This window comes from Oryza glaberrima, chromosome 4 (assembly GCF_000147395.1).
Source record: "Oryza glaberrima chromosome 4, OglaRS2, whole genome shotgun sequence".
NCBI classification, from domain to species: Eukaryota; Viridiplantae; Streptophyta; class Magnoliopsida; order Poales; family Poaceae; genus Oryza; species Oryza glaberrima.
In genome coordinates this window covers 29,737,911-29,754,265 of record NC_068329.1, presented here as the reverse complement: position 1 = coordinate 29,754,265, position 16,355 = coordinate 29,737,911, and the positions used below count along the sequence as shown (strand labels likewise).

The window sequence follows — 16,355 nt, the reverse complement described above, 5'->3', positions numbered from 1 at the left end:
CAAGTGAATTACTCTCTAGTTTTAATGCTTGAACGCCGTTAACTTCTCGTTCGTTTTATTTAAAAAAAAGAAAGTATAATATATGGGCGGGCCCTAAACTTATAGACATATGTCATCTAGGTCCCCAAACTTAGAAGACATATTTTTGGGTCCCTAAACTCGCTTAGCCGTACATTACCTGTCCAAATAGTATTTGACCTGGTCGCTCGCCGACGTGGACTGCCAGCGTGGAGGGGCAGGGACAGCTAGGGTGTGAAATATGAAAAAAAAATCTATTCCCTCATCATTTCATTCGTCAGATATCATTTTCAGTACATTTTAGATAATTGCACATTTTCAACTAGCCTGAAGGTAGTACACATCTTGGTCACCACAACAAATACACAACAAGCTACTACACATTTCAGTCCTAACAAGTTGCTCTGCAGCATGTTCATGTCCCTCTGAAGTCTGAACCCAGCTCAACCAATGCATTTCTCTGAACATGCACAACAGGAGCTGGACATTTTGCATGGATACCAGAAGCTGCAAGAGCCAAGATGTCCTGTATTTGTCAAATACTCCTTATATTGATCCTCCCAATACCAAAACTCACATCCACTTCCATCTCAATGAAAAAACTTGCACATGTAAACTCAAAATGCTTGCAAGACACCAATGCTCTACAACAGGAGAGAAGAAATAACCTGATGTAAAAGATGATGCCTTTATTCTCAGCTGTACTAAGAGCAATTAATCAACGGGATTCCATGTAACCACACCAGCCATTTGCGCAGTAGTTGTAGGACATGTAGTTGCGCTCGGGCTAGGCGACGGTGCTGAGCTTGGTGTCGTCGAGCTCCTGGTGGATCCGACGACCAGGGTTTCCCAAACCGCCGGGCCCGGGGTTACCGCGCCCCGGCGGTAAGCATGGTTACCGCGGTAATCGTGAAAAACCGTACGAAACTATGCAAAATTTATCAAAATTTTAAATTATTTTTTAATTTATTTGAATTTAAGGAGGTTACCGCGGTATTTTTATTACCGTACCCCCACGGTAAGGCCGGTAACCGCGGTAACCGCGCGGTTACCAGCGGTATTGTAAACCTTGCCGACGACGGCCACACACCGACGGAGTTGTTGTTGGTGCTGTAGCCATGGTAGGACATGACGAATCGCGCGCAGCTCCAGTTGATCTTGACATCGTCACAGCGTCACTAGGGAATCAAAGAAGGGGATAGTGAATCGAACAAGAGCTTGCTAGGGATTTCGTCGCTCAGGATGGTGGGGGAAAAAATGGGGACAGGGGATTCGATATGATTTCTAGGATGAGGGAATAGGGGGGTTCTTTGCATATTTGACACCCTAGCTGTCCCCACCCCTCCACATTGGCAGTCCACGTCGGCGAGTAGACTGGCTCAAATGCAATTTAGACAGGTGATGTACGGCTAAGCGAGTTTAGGGACCCAAAATTGTATTTTCTAAGTTTGGGGACCTAGATGACATAGCCTTACAAGTTTAGGGGCCGCCCATACATTTTACTCTTTAAAAAATCTCGTGCTTTTTTGTTTTACTATGATTTTTATTATTAAACATATTCTTACTATGAATTATATTTTTACAATAAAATTAAATAAGACAAATGGTCCAATGTATATCCAAGACACCTAAAATCAAGTGTGTCAAACATTAAAAACCGGAGATGTTATACCCAGTTTTGCACCAGTTTTGATAGATGAGGTGTTATAACTGGTTTTGCGGTTAAGGGGGATGATTTGATCAGGGGCAAGAGATGAGGGAGGTAAAATAGACTTGTTCCATTTTTTTTATTGGCTTCATTATTTAGCAGGCCGGTCCAATTCATTCACCCATGCTGAATCGGGCTCTTTTTTTCTTTTTACCAGGCCGCCTGTTCAGCCCATGCTTGTACACATTCAGGGATGTATCAGCAGGCACCTCAGCTTGACCTCAAAAGAAAGAAATTTTGGTTCTTTTGATTTTTTTTATTGGCATTAACAAATATCGCTATAATGTTAGCACAGATATATTACTAGTTTATAAAATACATGAAGTAAGTCGGAAACTAAACACCTCTCCTTCAAAGAGGGTGTGAGAGGGATCAAGAGTATCCTAATTATCGCAATTAGGAATGGATCCAATTCTGTTGAGTCTGACTCATTGTGGTCATTTCTCTTTAACAAACCTTAGTTATAAAAGGATTGAACTTGGATCCATTTATGGATCCAATTCTATTTAGTCTGACTCATTGTGGTCATTTCTCTTTAACGAACCTTGGTTATAAAAGGCTTAAACAATCGGGATCCAATTACTTATTACTTATGATACCTAGTTGATATTAATAGCTCGAGATTTACGTCTTGGTCAAGCTAGTATGGTTAGAACAACAATTCCAGATGGTTGGCCAATACACGTGTCGTCGAGTTACGATAGATAGTGCTGAACTGCTGATATATATATATATATATATAGGGAGCGTATCCTATGCACACAGGCCCTCGCGTGTACACACCGTGTACACCAACTAAAAATTATCACAAAAAATTCTAGGAAAATTCATACATATACTTTCAATAGTATTACATCTACGTGCAAAGTCGCATCTTCAAATTCATTCTACATAGAGAATAACAAAAAAGATAAAATTCTGACAAAATTGCAACCTTAAAACTGTCAGATTTTTTGTTTTTTTTGTTACGGCTAAAATATAATGAATTTGACGTTAAGATTTTAACCCTAGGTGTAATACAATTGAAAGTATGTGTATGATTTTTTTCTAGATTTTTTGGTGACATTTTTTAGTTGGTGTGCACGTGTGTACACGTGAGGGCCTGTGTGCATAGGATATGTTGCCATATATATATATATATATATATATATATATCGATCGATCCTGACTCCATGAGCGTAAGAATATGCTATAATTTTTAACGATGATATATAATCATATAGACACTTTTTTTTATTTGATAGTACAATAGTATAATCCGGTTACAGCTTAGATAGATATCCTGCATGCAGGTTTATTCAGTATACAATACATTTATTCTGGTGGAACACTCTTAATTTGTGCCATTTTATTCTAGCTTCACGCATGGCCAGCGCCTACTCACGCAGCACCACCATCGGGGCGCCGGTGTAGAACGGGTACACCTCCGACCTGAGGAGGCACCTCGGCCCGGCGATCCTGGCGCCGTCGACGTTCGCCGGGAACGTGTCCCACCACCTGGCGACGAGGCCTTCGAGGCAGCCGCGGCACGCCTCCAGCGTGATGTCGAACGCGCACTGCGCCGTCGCGTACAGGTTGGGGAACCCCGGGTCGGCGCCCACCCGCTGCCCCGTCGCGAACAGCTTCCTCGCGATGTCCCCCGCCGCGTACTCCGCGGTGGCCGCCAGCAGCCGCGTCACCGCGCGGTCGTAGGCGGCGACGTCGGCGCCGCTGCTGATGTTGGTGCTGCTCATGAGGGTCGTCAGCTGCCCCGGCCCCACCTTGTCGGCGAGGAAGTCGTCCTTGTCGGAGAGGCGGGCGTAGCACTCGTTGTAGACGAGGGCGACGTCCTTGGCGCGGCGGCACGCGCTCCCGGCGTCCCTCCACACGCTGGTGCCGCAGTCGTAGCAGGCGGCGCGGGAGATGTCGCCGCGGCAGAGGAGGAGGCCGTAGACGGTGTTCGGGGCGGCGCCGTTGGAGCCCGTGGAGAAGAGGATCTCCTGGGAGGAGGCGCCGTCGCGGAGGGTGAGGGCCAGGTTCAGGAGGTTGTTCTCGTAGGCGCTCCCCTGCTCGTACGTGCCGTCGCCGCAGGTAGCCCACGGCTGGCCGGCGGCGAGCGGGACGACCGCCACCGCCGCCGCCACGAGGAGAACGAGCAAAGTGCACCGCGCCATTGCAATGGCAGTGATCGTTAAGCTATAGGTTGATGGATTAGCGATCGATGTGTGTGCAGCAAAGCGTCGAGCATTGCATGCGTATTTATAGGTACGGTAACGTACTACGGTAGTTTTGGACGACACGCATCGCCAACCTATCGTTTTGGATGAGGCTCTAATTTGTCGAGATAGCTAGCTAGTTGGCAATTTGGCGTGTGCTATTTGCCGATAACTAAACACACAGTTCCACAAAACAAGCTGAATTGGCGCCGATTTTATGTACGGGTTTAACTGTTTAAGAAACCGGTCAAAACCGTTGGTTCTGATTTCAACATCGATCCAGCCAATGAGAGAACCACGCACGGCAGCTGCGCTGATCTTTGATAGCACTAGTTCAATGTTGCCTAGTCGGATTTCGCTGGTTTCAGACGAACTGTAGTCTGTAGAGGAACAGCATTGACTGTTAGTTATATTCGTCGCACTCGCACAGGCGCACATTCAGTGAATATATTTCGCTATTCTACTTTAATTTGTAGTCACCAAACTGAACACCGTCTCCGATGTACTAGAACAAAAGGATATACTTAATTACTCTACTTAATCTATCTTCTTTTTTTTGTTCGAGTCATGGGCTACGTTCTATGGTCTGTGGTTTAACGACCACTACTTTAACAAGGGCTTACGTTTCTATGGGATCTATGCAGCGGCGGATCCAGTGTTGGGGCTTGTCAGTGCGCAAGCCCCAGCTCCATGATCCCTTCCTATAATTAGCAACTAATGACTCTAATTAGCATTTAGCTTAAATCTAGTTGTATGGCAAGGAAAGCTACCTCAAGCACTCAATGACCAAATTAAATTACCAATGTCAAATATGCTATAAGTATACCATACCAATTTCTTAATAGATTTGTGTGTATAAATTAATATAGCTGCAAATTAAAATGGCAAAAGCAATGTGTTGTCTTTTTATCATATGCGATTGGGTTTCATCCGAAAATACTTAATTGACATATCTTATTTTGTTTCAGTCATACTGACATATTTATACACGAGCACCCCCTCAATTTACAATCTAGATTCGCCACTGGATCTATGCAAAGGTTTAACCGTGAGAACCCATTTTACTCAATCGGAACCAGGTCTTCTGATGAAGAGGATTTCTACATCAAAGGTCCGGATCGTTGTTTACCCTGCATTCAACGGCAGCATCAATTCTAACCTCTCCTCCGTTTTGTTTGGCCTAGAAGCCTGCAGCAAAACGACGGGGTTTCTTGTAACGGCGTTTCCCTCTGGTTGGCTACTTGGCTCTGAGCTAGGCCGAACGACTGACGAGAAGCTAGGAACCAGTGCTGCCATTGGATGCGGAATGAACGGTGATCCTACACGGATATCCTTCTAATCTAACATATAGATATCCTCTATATACTAAATGATCTGGTTTTAATAAGTGGTCTAAAGTAGAGATGGCAACGAACTGAATTGTTTCGGTGGAATAGGAATACGTCTTAACAAGCTTACCGGGTCTAAAATGGAACAAATATACCTATGCCTGCTCGTCAAGTACCTAACCGAAAGTCCGAAACCCAGTCAGTACTTGTGGATATTTTGCAAAACGTGACATAATATATCAAACTGATAGTTAAAAACCATCAACAAATTCAGAGTTTAGACCATCTTGCAAGCATCAGCATTCAACAGCTAGCACAAGTAATGAACATGTCGGGGTCAGGTGATCCTGACAATTTTGACGAAATCTGATTGCTTGTACATAGAGGATAACGCAATGGTTTATAAGTAATAAATATGGTCAATATATAATGACACCGTACCTCAATTTTCTATACACGCCATATATCGCTTATAATTAATATTATACATGTGTTTTGTTTTTATTGTTTCTTGACTGGCCACCCTCTCCTATCATGCATAATCCTGCTCCGCCGTTGAGGAAGGGAACTGTACTGTTCCGGAAACTGGATAGCTTTCCCTACGTTCAATGCACTACGTGGATATCATTACTTATCCACTCTTCCTGTTTCAGATTATAAGAAATACTTTAGATTTAACTAAGTTTGTAGAAAAAAGGAGTACTCCCTCCGTCCCTAAATATGAGAATTTAGGACTGGATTGAATATTTCCTAGTATTACGAATCTGAACAGGCAACATGTCTAGATTTATAGTAGTAGAAAATATCACATCCCCATACTAGGTTCTTATATTATGGGACGAAAGGAGTAACATTTTCAACTTAAAACAAATTTATTATAAAAATATATTTAATTATTTATTTGATGAAACTAATTTAGAATATTAATATTACTTCTCTATAAACTTAGTTAAACTTTTAAAAAAATTAACTTTGATTGAGGTCAAAACGTCTTATAACCTGAAACGGAGGAAGTTCTCTGTATGTTCGGTTGAGCAACTTGACTTTGCAGCCATTGTTACTGTAGTTACCAGTGAGATAGTGATTGCGTTGTGTCCTGTGTAAGGGTCTGATTTTGTTTATCTACTCTAATCTTGTCACTGTAGAGTACACAACTACTCCCTCTATAATAAAAACATTGGTAAACTATGTCGAGATTTAAATTCAAAAATAGTTTTTTTTATGGAGGATGTAGACATTAGTAAGACTGATTTTTTGTAAGGTTGGAAGAGAAGCCATGACAGATTTTTTTTTGTCTATGCATCTTTCTCACCAACTAATTATTACCGAAAATTATAGAAAAAATACATACATACATACATACATATATATATATATATATATATATATATATATATATATTAAATTTGTTTGGTGCTCTATGGTATCCGGGCACGATTGTTGAAATTGAGTATATACCCAATTCAAATGAGTATGAAACTTTTTCAATTACTTAGGTATTAACATTAACTACTTTACTAACTAGTTCAAAGCAAGTTTGAACTGAATTTGAACTTGTTTTTGTTAGATTTTGATTCTAAGTATATAGCATTCATACATTAGTTAGGTATGTAATCATGGATTGTGAAATAAAGTTAAAATTTGAGTTATTTTGTTACTAACTAGTTCAAAGCAAGTTTGAACTGAATTTGAACTTGTTTTTGTTAGATTTTGATTCTAAGTATATAGCATTCATACATTAGTTAGGTATGTAATCATGGATTGTGAAATAAAGTTAAAATTTGAGTTATTTTGTTGATAGGTATAGGTATGAATCGAATTATTATAACTAGGTATATACTCACAATTTGAAAATTTTTAAAAATTTGAGTGATTTTGTGTATTGGTGTCCCATATGAGTGTTATATATATGATGAGCCAGGGCCAGAAAATAGTATCGGATTATCTTATTCGGTTGGACCACACTTCAACGAAAAATTTCGGGCTGCTCATCCTTGTACTTCTCAGTTTGAATTGGCGAGGTGGGATTATTTTTTGCTACAGTACATCGCTGTACTGCTGTGCTTGCTGCGCTGCTGCTTGCATGCTACTGTGGGCTGCCTTTTATTGCTGGGCCAGCTAGCTACTGGGCTGCATGGGTTGGCCTGCTAGCTAGCTTTGCTCTTTTTCCTTCTTCTCTTCTTTTTCTTTTTTCTTTTTTTCTCTAATTATTTGCAGGGCGTTACAAGATCTTATAAATAGATAATAGTACTAAAAGTGCATGTAAAGTTTTATTTATTTTTTAAAATATTTGGTGATATTTATTACTAGTTGGCATGTATAGTGTGTGCACACGGACACGTTCCCAGATCCAGAAACGGTTTGGGGCAGAGCAAGTATAGAAAAAATGTACATGTTCGTATGTATAAGCAGATGCTGGAAATTTGGAGCATTTTTTAGACAAGGACCATGAAATATTTGGGCATAATAGCATCTTATATAATGTTTTTGAGAGAAATAATCTCAAGCATACAACAACATTGTCAGCTCGTACCGGGCCTTAGCAGAATACGCGAGTTCCTTCAAAATCTTTTCTTTTAAAGAACCCAGCGAGCTAGTTTTATATTATAGAAGAAGTAAGAAAACAAAACTATACAAAAGGCAGGAGAGACATTCCCTATTCCTGCCTGCACCCTTTAGAAAAACAGAAGCGTACTCTCTTAACATAATTCACTGCACTCCCTTGGCGCCTGCCATTTCCCACAAATGAAGTTCATCTATGATGTTGCTAGCAAGTGCCGACGACGTAGACTCAGTGCCTCTGAAAATGCAATTGTTTCTTTCTATCCAAATCTACCAAAGCGTGGTCAAGAATACTCAACGCAGCCCTTTCTGTTGCAACTTTTCTGTCTCATCTGTTTGCTCGCGCCACCAATTGAGGAGAGTATCGTCTATGGTCATATTGAGGAAACGTGACAGCCTGATCTTGCGACCAATGTCCAGCCATACCTGCTGTATGAAGGGGCACTCCATGAAGAGGTGCTGTACTGTTTCAAGATTTCTAAAACAGAGTTGGCAAAAGTAATTATTTGGCCAGCCCTTGCATTGCAATCGATATGCCGTCCATATTATATTTTGCACCAACGGCCACGCGAAGAATTTGTGTTTACCCGGCGCCCAAGTCTTCCATACAAGCTCAGCTGATTCCGAAATTGTTTTGCCCATGAACTACATGGCATATGCTGATTTTGCCGTATACATGCCGCTGGCTGACCACCGCCAGAGGATTGTGTCCTCAGCCCTTCATGGATCACATCTCCTGTATTGTGGAGCACTTCCCATAAGTATATATATTCCTGAAGCAACTGTATTGTCACCCCTCCGCGGATATCTTCGATCCAAGCATTATTGGCTATTGCCTCAAGAATCAATCTGTTCTTCCTTTTGGAGTGCTTGAAAAGGTTTAGGGCTAGATATTTCAGCGGCTGATCTCCTATCCAGTTGGATTTCCAAAATTTTGCCTTTCGTCCATCTCCAACCGTTACCTTGGTGGCGGTAGAGATGGCAATGGTGAATTCACCATCGGGGGTTACATCCGCGTCCCCCGTCACCGCGGGGATAAAATTTCACCGTCCCCGCCCCGTCAATCACGATGGGGGTACATTTTCACCAGCCCCGATCACCACGCCGTGAATTTTTCCCCGTGGTGAACCAGTCCCCCGTTAAACAACATATTAATCTCTAAAGTCCAAACTCCAAACCATATATAAATGCAAAGAAACACAAATCAACACTTGAGCAGTACAACACATCAATATTTTTCCAAAATAATCCACTCAACAACTATTACTCATGGATCAACAAATCAGCACACTAAATATCAAATCAGCACACTAGATATCAAACCAGGCGACGGCGGCTCCCCAATGGATGGTGTGCTCCCGGCGACAGCGGCTCCCGGCGACGCGGCGACGACAGCTCCCGGCCGCGCGACGACGGCTGCTGGCGCCGCGCCCGCGTCGACGGCTGCAGGCGCCGGGCGGCTCCCGGCGGCGCGTCGACGCCTGACGGAGGGGATGGGACAGCGGCGGCGCGCGCGTCTGGAACGGCTGGCGGTGGCGGTGTGGCTGCAGCGGAGAGCCAGAGTGCCAGACTGCCGGAGGAGTTGGCGCCGTGGGCCCGGAGAAGAGGCGCTCCGTGCAGCTGTGCTCGATCTGGACTGGAGGATTTGGAATTTTGGATGTGGGATTGTTGGTTGACCGGTTGACTAGGGTTAGGCTTTATATACCCGTGTTAATTGGGCTTCAATACTATGGACCAAAACGTCAAAAAGTCTAGAATTAGTCCTCAGTCAGGTCACCATGAGGGGCGGGGCTTCACCGTCCCTGCCCCCGTCATCCTCGATGGTGATAACTATGCAACCATTTCATTCACCATGGTGGATATATATTAACCATCCCCATCACCTAATAGGTGAATTCACCGCGGGGAAACGGTGAACGGGGGCCCATTGCCATCTCTAGGTGGCGGCCGCGAACAGTGTCTGATTGGTGTTATTGCAGGGCGGCGGGGTTCCTATCCAAGGTTTTTCTAGACTTGTCCACTCATACCAGAGCCAACGTAGCCTCAGCGATCGTGAAAATTTTCTCCAAGCAACGTAGTTCCTTCAAAATCTGTCTCCATGCCCATCACAACGTACGGATCACGATCATTACTCCAGAATCTGAATCTGAAATTACCACAAAATGGATGAACTGATGAAGGGAAGTCCAGAGCCTCGATCCAAGATTCAATCACAATGTGCCACATCGGTTTGTTAAGATGGTCGTAAACAGTTGCTGGTCAGAATTCTTGCTTTTCCTTTTACAACTTTTTTTTTTGGAACAATACTGAAGAATCCTTGTCCCCTGAAGGCAGAATCAGAATCCTTGCCTTGCCTTGCCAAATGGTTTAGTCGATGACTCGAGGTCCTTCTAACTGTTCATTCTGATTATGAACAGTCTTCAGATTAAGGTGACCATAAGTTTTAGATGTAGACACTAGAGAGGCTTGGTTAATGGTTTGGATCTCTGATTCCGATCGCCTGATTTTTTTTTTCCATCCCTACGTATTATTCCAAGGCGAGAAACGTCCAGGGGTTTTTCGGCTAGCTCCATAAGGTGATGGGCTAGACGACCTGGGTTCAAAGTCTCACCTCTTCTAATTATTTGATATTAGGTCATTCCCTAATATTCATGCTATTTTTTATTATTATTCCAAGGCATATCAAGGAGGCCCAACCTAGAGGATGTAGAGGCCGTTGTTTTTTAATCCATAACTTAAAAAAAGACTACCTATTGATACTTCGACAAATTATTTGATATTAGGTCCTTCTCTGATATTCGCGTCTTTTTTTATTATTCCAAAGCATATTAAGGAGGCCCAACCTGGAGGATGTAGAGGCCGTTGTTTTTTAATCCATAACTGAAAAAAAGACTACCTATTGATACTTCGATAAATTATTTGATATTAGGTCCTTATCTGATATTCGTGTCTTTTTTTATTGTTCCAAAGCATATCAAGGAGGCCCAACCTAGAGGATGTAGAGGCTGTTGTTTTTTAATCCATAACTGAAAAAAAGACTACCTATTGATACTTCGACAAATTTATGTCTTCAAATCTTACAGAATTTTCAACTAATGGATATAGCTAGTTTTAAATAAAATAACAAAAAAGAGAGACAAATATGTCAAAAATCGTAAATTTAGAGAAAAGAACTATTGTAAAAATCTAATTTTGGTGAATTGTAACGGGATGCAAGTGCTATGTAACTGAGTATAAGTGCACTGTAAATGAGTATAACTATAAGTTAGATATACAAGAACACAAATCTTAATATAAAGATTCTATGGACGAAAAAGTAAAAGATAGAAATATAAAAATTTGTCGCAAGTGAAATACTAGCAAAACCGAAAAAAAAAAATAAGGAGCCCCAACAGAATCCTCACTAAAAACAAAACGAGACAAAGGACGGAGAAACACTGTCGGGAGAAAAACTCGGAAGACAGCACTGAATGTCTGAATTTTTGGACTTCTTTTATCTAACCATCAGATAAAACAGGCAACTAAAACGAAACAGCACAAATTTAAGAGCATGGAGGACTCAGTGCACAGTACGATTGTGATCATCAAGGGCATGCATATGAGCAAATGCCATGTTTAGGTTCGGCGAGCGAGCCTTCGTTGTTTCCATCACTGTCCTCCATGGCCGTGCTCACAAATAGCGCCAACTTAAATCAGCAAATTAACGAACCACTGAAACTCTGAAAACATACGAAGAAAAGAAGAAAATTCTACTTACAAGCCAGAAATTAAACTCAGACTCAAAACATGAAAAAAAAAACACAAAATTAAACCTAGCACATAAGAGAGGAGAGGATGATGATGAATAGATGGTAATTAAGCAGGATGGGTGATTTATTACTCCCTGCTTAATGAACAGAGCTTAGCCTTCTTATATATAGCACTGGTATCAGCAGGAAACAGCAAAAGGGAGAGAAGGGTTTTAATTTCTTGGCGCCTACGGATTTGCGTTAGGTGAGCTAATCGTGTTGGACTTTTGGTACAAAGATAAGAGTTTAAAATCAGAGCATGCAGAACATGAACTATTCCATCACCTAACCTAACAGTACGATTGCTAAAGCTCAAAGTCGATATCATACAGTATTCCCTCTTGCTACTAAGTGATTTCTGCCAATTGGTTCTGAAAGATCAAATTGCCGTTGTTGTGTTAACATCATCCATCATGTTGAGACTAATTTTCTTAGTATTAGTTGCCTTTCGGAATAGGGTAATTTTATCATCTTAAAAAAAATGCCGGGAGATACTACACATAGTGTAAATTTTGGTACCTCGAAGTATTTTTTTTTGTAAAAATTAGGTACCTTGAAGTATTTTTTTTTCAAATTGCTATTGTTGTGTTAACATCATCTATCATGTACTCCCTCCGTCTAAAAAAAGACAAACCCTGGGTTTCCGTGTTAACGTTTGACCGTTCGTCTTATATGATTTTTTTTATAATTAGTATTTTCATTGTTGTTAGATGATAAAACATGATTAATACTTTATGCGTGACTTGTCTTTTTAATTTTTTTATAATTTTTTCAAATATGACGGACGATCAAATGTTGGACACGGAAACCCAGGGTTTGTCTTTTTTTTGAAACGGAGGGGGTAAAATTTAAGAGCAATTTTACCATCCAACATTTGGTATCTTGAGATACTCTCTGGTGTAAAATTTGGTACCTCGAGGTATCAAAATTTTATGTATAAAATCTGGTATCTTGAGGCATCAAAATTTTGTGTGTAAAATTTGATACCTCAAGGTATCAAATGTTGTATGGTAAAATTGATCATAAAATTTCACTTCGGAATATGTTCAATTCATTTCCAAGAATGCAGTTGGCGTAAAGTACAAAGGCAGGTTCTTCGGAAGAAAAGCGTAATTTGCTGGAGTCACCTCTGAGAATACGTAACCGATATAGGAGACACGGATAGTCATCTCACGTATTCGCGAGTCCGTCTCCTCCTCTCCTCTCCACGGCGGCGGCCTCGCCGGAGCTCCGCCACGAATCGAACTTCGCGAGGTCGAGATGAAGAAGCGGAAGAGGCGCGGCCTTGGCGCCTCCGCCGCCTTTGACCGGAGCGTCTTCCCCATCCTGCTCGCCGCCGCCGCACGATCCACTCACCGGCGGACTCCACACGGCTCCGACTCGACCGTCGCCCGCCTCCTCCGCCGCGCGCTCTCGCGCTCCCGCCCGTCGCTTCACCCTCTCCCGACCTCCCTCGTCGCGATCCTCCCCCTCCTCCTCACCTCCAGGTACAGTACAGAGCCTCTCCTATCCTCCTCCCCCTTCTGTTTTTTTTTTCTTTTTTCTTTTTTTTCTCTTTAACTTGTGCAGAAATTGGCAATGCAGCTCTGCTTCTGTGGCCGCGTTGAGCTGCGAGGTGCTGGGTGCAGCGGCGCTCCAGTCCATGGAGGCTAGCGAGACGCTTGCGTCCGATGCCGCCATTGCCGATTGCTTGGCACGGGCGCTGCGGTGTGGGAGCCAGCGAGTGGCAGAGGCTGCCTGTAATGCTATAATGGATCTCTCTGCTTCTTCTGCTGGCAGGGAGCATCTTGCGGGCTCTGCTGTTCTGCAGAGCATATTGTAAGCATATTTACTGATTGATCTGATTGTTTTTTCAAATTCAATATGTATTTCGGCTTTAGTAGCTTGTGCTATACTGATATATACTACTAAATGTCAAGAACCGTTGCTTGACTCTTATGTTCACAAGATCAACTTAACCAATGTGCCCATGTATAGATCAATGGCAAGTCTGCAGTTATTATGATAAACTTCCTCTGGTAGCATGTTAATATGTTATGATGAAGATGGCTTGATAGTTTATAATTAGATGGGAAGCATTGCCAGGCCTTTTAAATATGATGAATATCTTCGACTGGTTGAATTCACTTCCTGTAGATATCTATTTTCTCAGGTGGAATTTATTTCTGGAGTCATTGATATCAGAAGCACTGAGTGCTCAAAAAGTGCTTCTAAAGCAAATAAATCCTTCTACTTGATGGTTGACACATTGGTACTCATGGTGAATTCCTGTCAAGTTGATAGCTTGCATAATCTGCAACAGGATGTAGTTAGAAAAGTTCTGCCTTTGTTGCATAAAATCTGGAAGAATGTTGATAAACTGGGATCGTCAACTGACTGCATCAACTCGAAGAATCAACTTCAAAGGAAAGAACATGAGATATCTGAAGCTATTTTTAGGCTTTCAATGAATATTGCCTGTCCAGCCCACCTGGAACCTGATGAAGTCAGACGAAGCATTTTTGGACAATCGGTATCTGACTTTGAAAATTTTCTCCTAAACTACTGGGAGAAGTCGACCTACTTGGTCACTAGGAAACAGAAGAATCTGCATGTGGATAGTGTATTCACTTCACTGCTTAATGAATTTGATCCGAAAACACCTGATACTATCATCCAGTCACTTGTAAATGGGATTGTTTCTTGCCCCGCTATTGCTTCAGATGAACTTGACATTAGTTCATTTCTCCGTGAGGTTCAAGGTTCCTTGGGTGCCACTGTGAAGTATAGGCAAGATATCAGAGTTGTAAGAACAAATGACCAATGTGATCAGACCTCAATAGGTTATGCGATGGAGGAACACTTCTTTGATGATGGGATGACCTTCCAGGATGCAGATGCATTCGTTGAAAAATGTAAGGATGCATTTAAAAATGGTTTCTCAGTTGCCTTGCGTGGTATGGAGTTCCGTTCTGAAAAGATTGCTGCTATAGCTTCTGCTGTAGCTGATTTATTCGGTCAACCTTCTGTGGGAGCTAATATATATTTCTCCCCTCCAAGAGCTCAGGGCCTGGCCCGGCATTATGATGATCACTGTGTACTTGTTTGGCAACTGCTTGGATGCAAGAAATGGATGATTTGGCCTGACACAAAGTTACTTTTGCCTAGACTATATGAACCTTTTGAACCTTTAGATGACTTGGTGGATGATTGTGGTGGGAGGATGGAAATTTTGCTTGAAGGAGACATAATGTATGTTCCTAGAGGCTTTGTTCACGAGGCTCACACTGATGTTGATGTTGGTGGATTTGAAGTGAACTCAACTGTTGATTGCTCACTCCATTTGACCCTTGCTATTGAGGTTGAGCCACCCTTCGAGTAAGTACTCTTCATATCTATGTAAAATTCTCAGTGTTCCATGTCTAGTGTTTCAGCATCTCACTATTACTGTTGTTGCAGGTGGGAGGGATTTACACATATTGCCCTTCATTGTTGGACGGAGAAACACTGGAGCTCTCCATTTGTTAAGTCCCAAGAGGAGGCACGAACTTCGTTATTTGCTCTCCTGTTGCATGTGGCAATCAGGCTGCTTTCGAAAAATGATGCAACCTTCAGGAAGGCATGCATGGTTGCAGCAAAGCTTCCACCATCTAGTTCATGTACGACAACTCACTCGAAAGCTCTCAGAAGCAACCAAAGATCATTTTTTGATGAGATAATTAAGAAAATCGACAAGAGCTGCAACTTCAAGGAGGCATTGATGTGCATTGGGCTCGCAGTGAGAGAGAAAAACGATGAGCCCTTCCAATGGATGTGTTGGCTCCGGCATCTGCCGCAACACGGAGGCACAAATGACCAAGTCGATTTCTGCAACATTTTTGGAGCCCTTGAAGAGCTTCTTGAGGCAGTCAGCTGCAACCTTGAGCAATCCTTAACTGAATTTACAGACTTCAAGTCGAAATTTTGTAGGTGCGTAGCGTACGAAGACGCGTGTGAGAGCTTTGAAATGTTGCTTCAGATGTATAGAACGACTAGGAATCAGTACACGAGGGGAATGCTAGCATTGCACAGGAAGCATGAAATTTAACTCCTGGAGTTTGGAGAATTCCCTCCTGACAGATAAAGTTCAGTGATCAGCTAGGTGTATCATTTCTCCCTGACTAGAAAATCTGTCTGGAAACATTTGCCCCACCTCAATCATCCACAATTCTGATTAGATTTTAACTCAACTATCATGGTCTTTTGTCTTGTGGTCTTACAGTTCTGATTAGTTACAACTTGAGTTCACTATTGTCATGATATGACTAATGATAAAAAATGAATCACTTGCTCATGCTGCAAAGCCCCACAGAATCTCTCTGCTCAAGTCTCACACTCTCACATGACCACCTGATCTACTGCTACAAAACTGCAAGTTGATAAGCAAACAAACACAATTTGTTGCCACCGACCAGATGGAATCCAATCTATGACCTCTGGACCCCAAATCAACCCGTTGGCGCTGCACCTGCAAAGAGATGACGTTTCTAAACCGCTAATCTCCTCCCCCAATTATTGCACCATCTGAGGGTCAGTCATAACCTCAGTGACAGTCTTGTATTTTCTGAATTTCTGGCTGCATTCCCCCCCCCCCCCCCCCCCCCCCCCCAAGATTATAAATAACAAACAAATACTAAATGTACAATTTGCAGGTCAATGAACGCTGCACATAAACAACAATAAATGGGTCGCTGCTGCGATCGGAGGTAGACGTGACAAGGAGAGCCGCATCTTCCAT

The 16,355-nt window shown here is 42.3% G+C and overlaps 2 protein-coding genes across 2 annotated transcripts; one reads left to right on the top strand and one right to left on the bottom strand.

Annotated features, from left to right (window-relative positions):
- Positions 1–2,938: 2,938 nt before the first annotated feature.
- On the bottom strand, positions 2,939–3,955 carry LOC127770100 (cysteine-rich receptor-like protein kinase 6). Its single transcript, XM_052295775.1, has one exon. The coding sequence runs from the start codon at positions 3,877–3,879 to the stop codon at positions 3,103–3,105; it is 777 nt and encodes a 258-aa protein (XP_052151735.1). The 5' UTR covers positions 3,880–3,955; the 3' UTR covers positions 2,939–3,102.
- An 8,800-nt stretch (positions 3,956–12,755) lies between these two features.
- On the top strand, positions 12,756–15,874 carry LOC127770095 (uncharacterized). The gene is made up of 4 exons (XM_052295769.1): positions 12,756–13,086; positions 13,184–13,417; positions 13,736–14,956; positions 15,038–15,874. Exons 1-4 carry the CDS (start codon positions 12,860–12,862, stop codon positions 15,663–15,665), a joined length of 2,310 nt encoding a protein of 769 aa, XP_052151729.1. The 5' UTR covers positions 12,756–12,859; the 3' UTR covers positions 15,666–15,874.
- Positions 15,875–16,355: the final 481 nt, after the last annotated feature.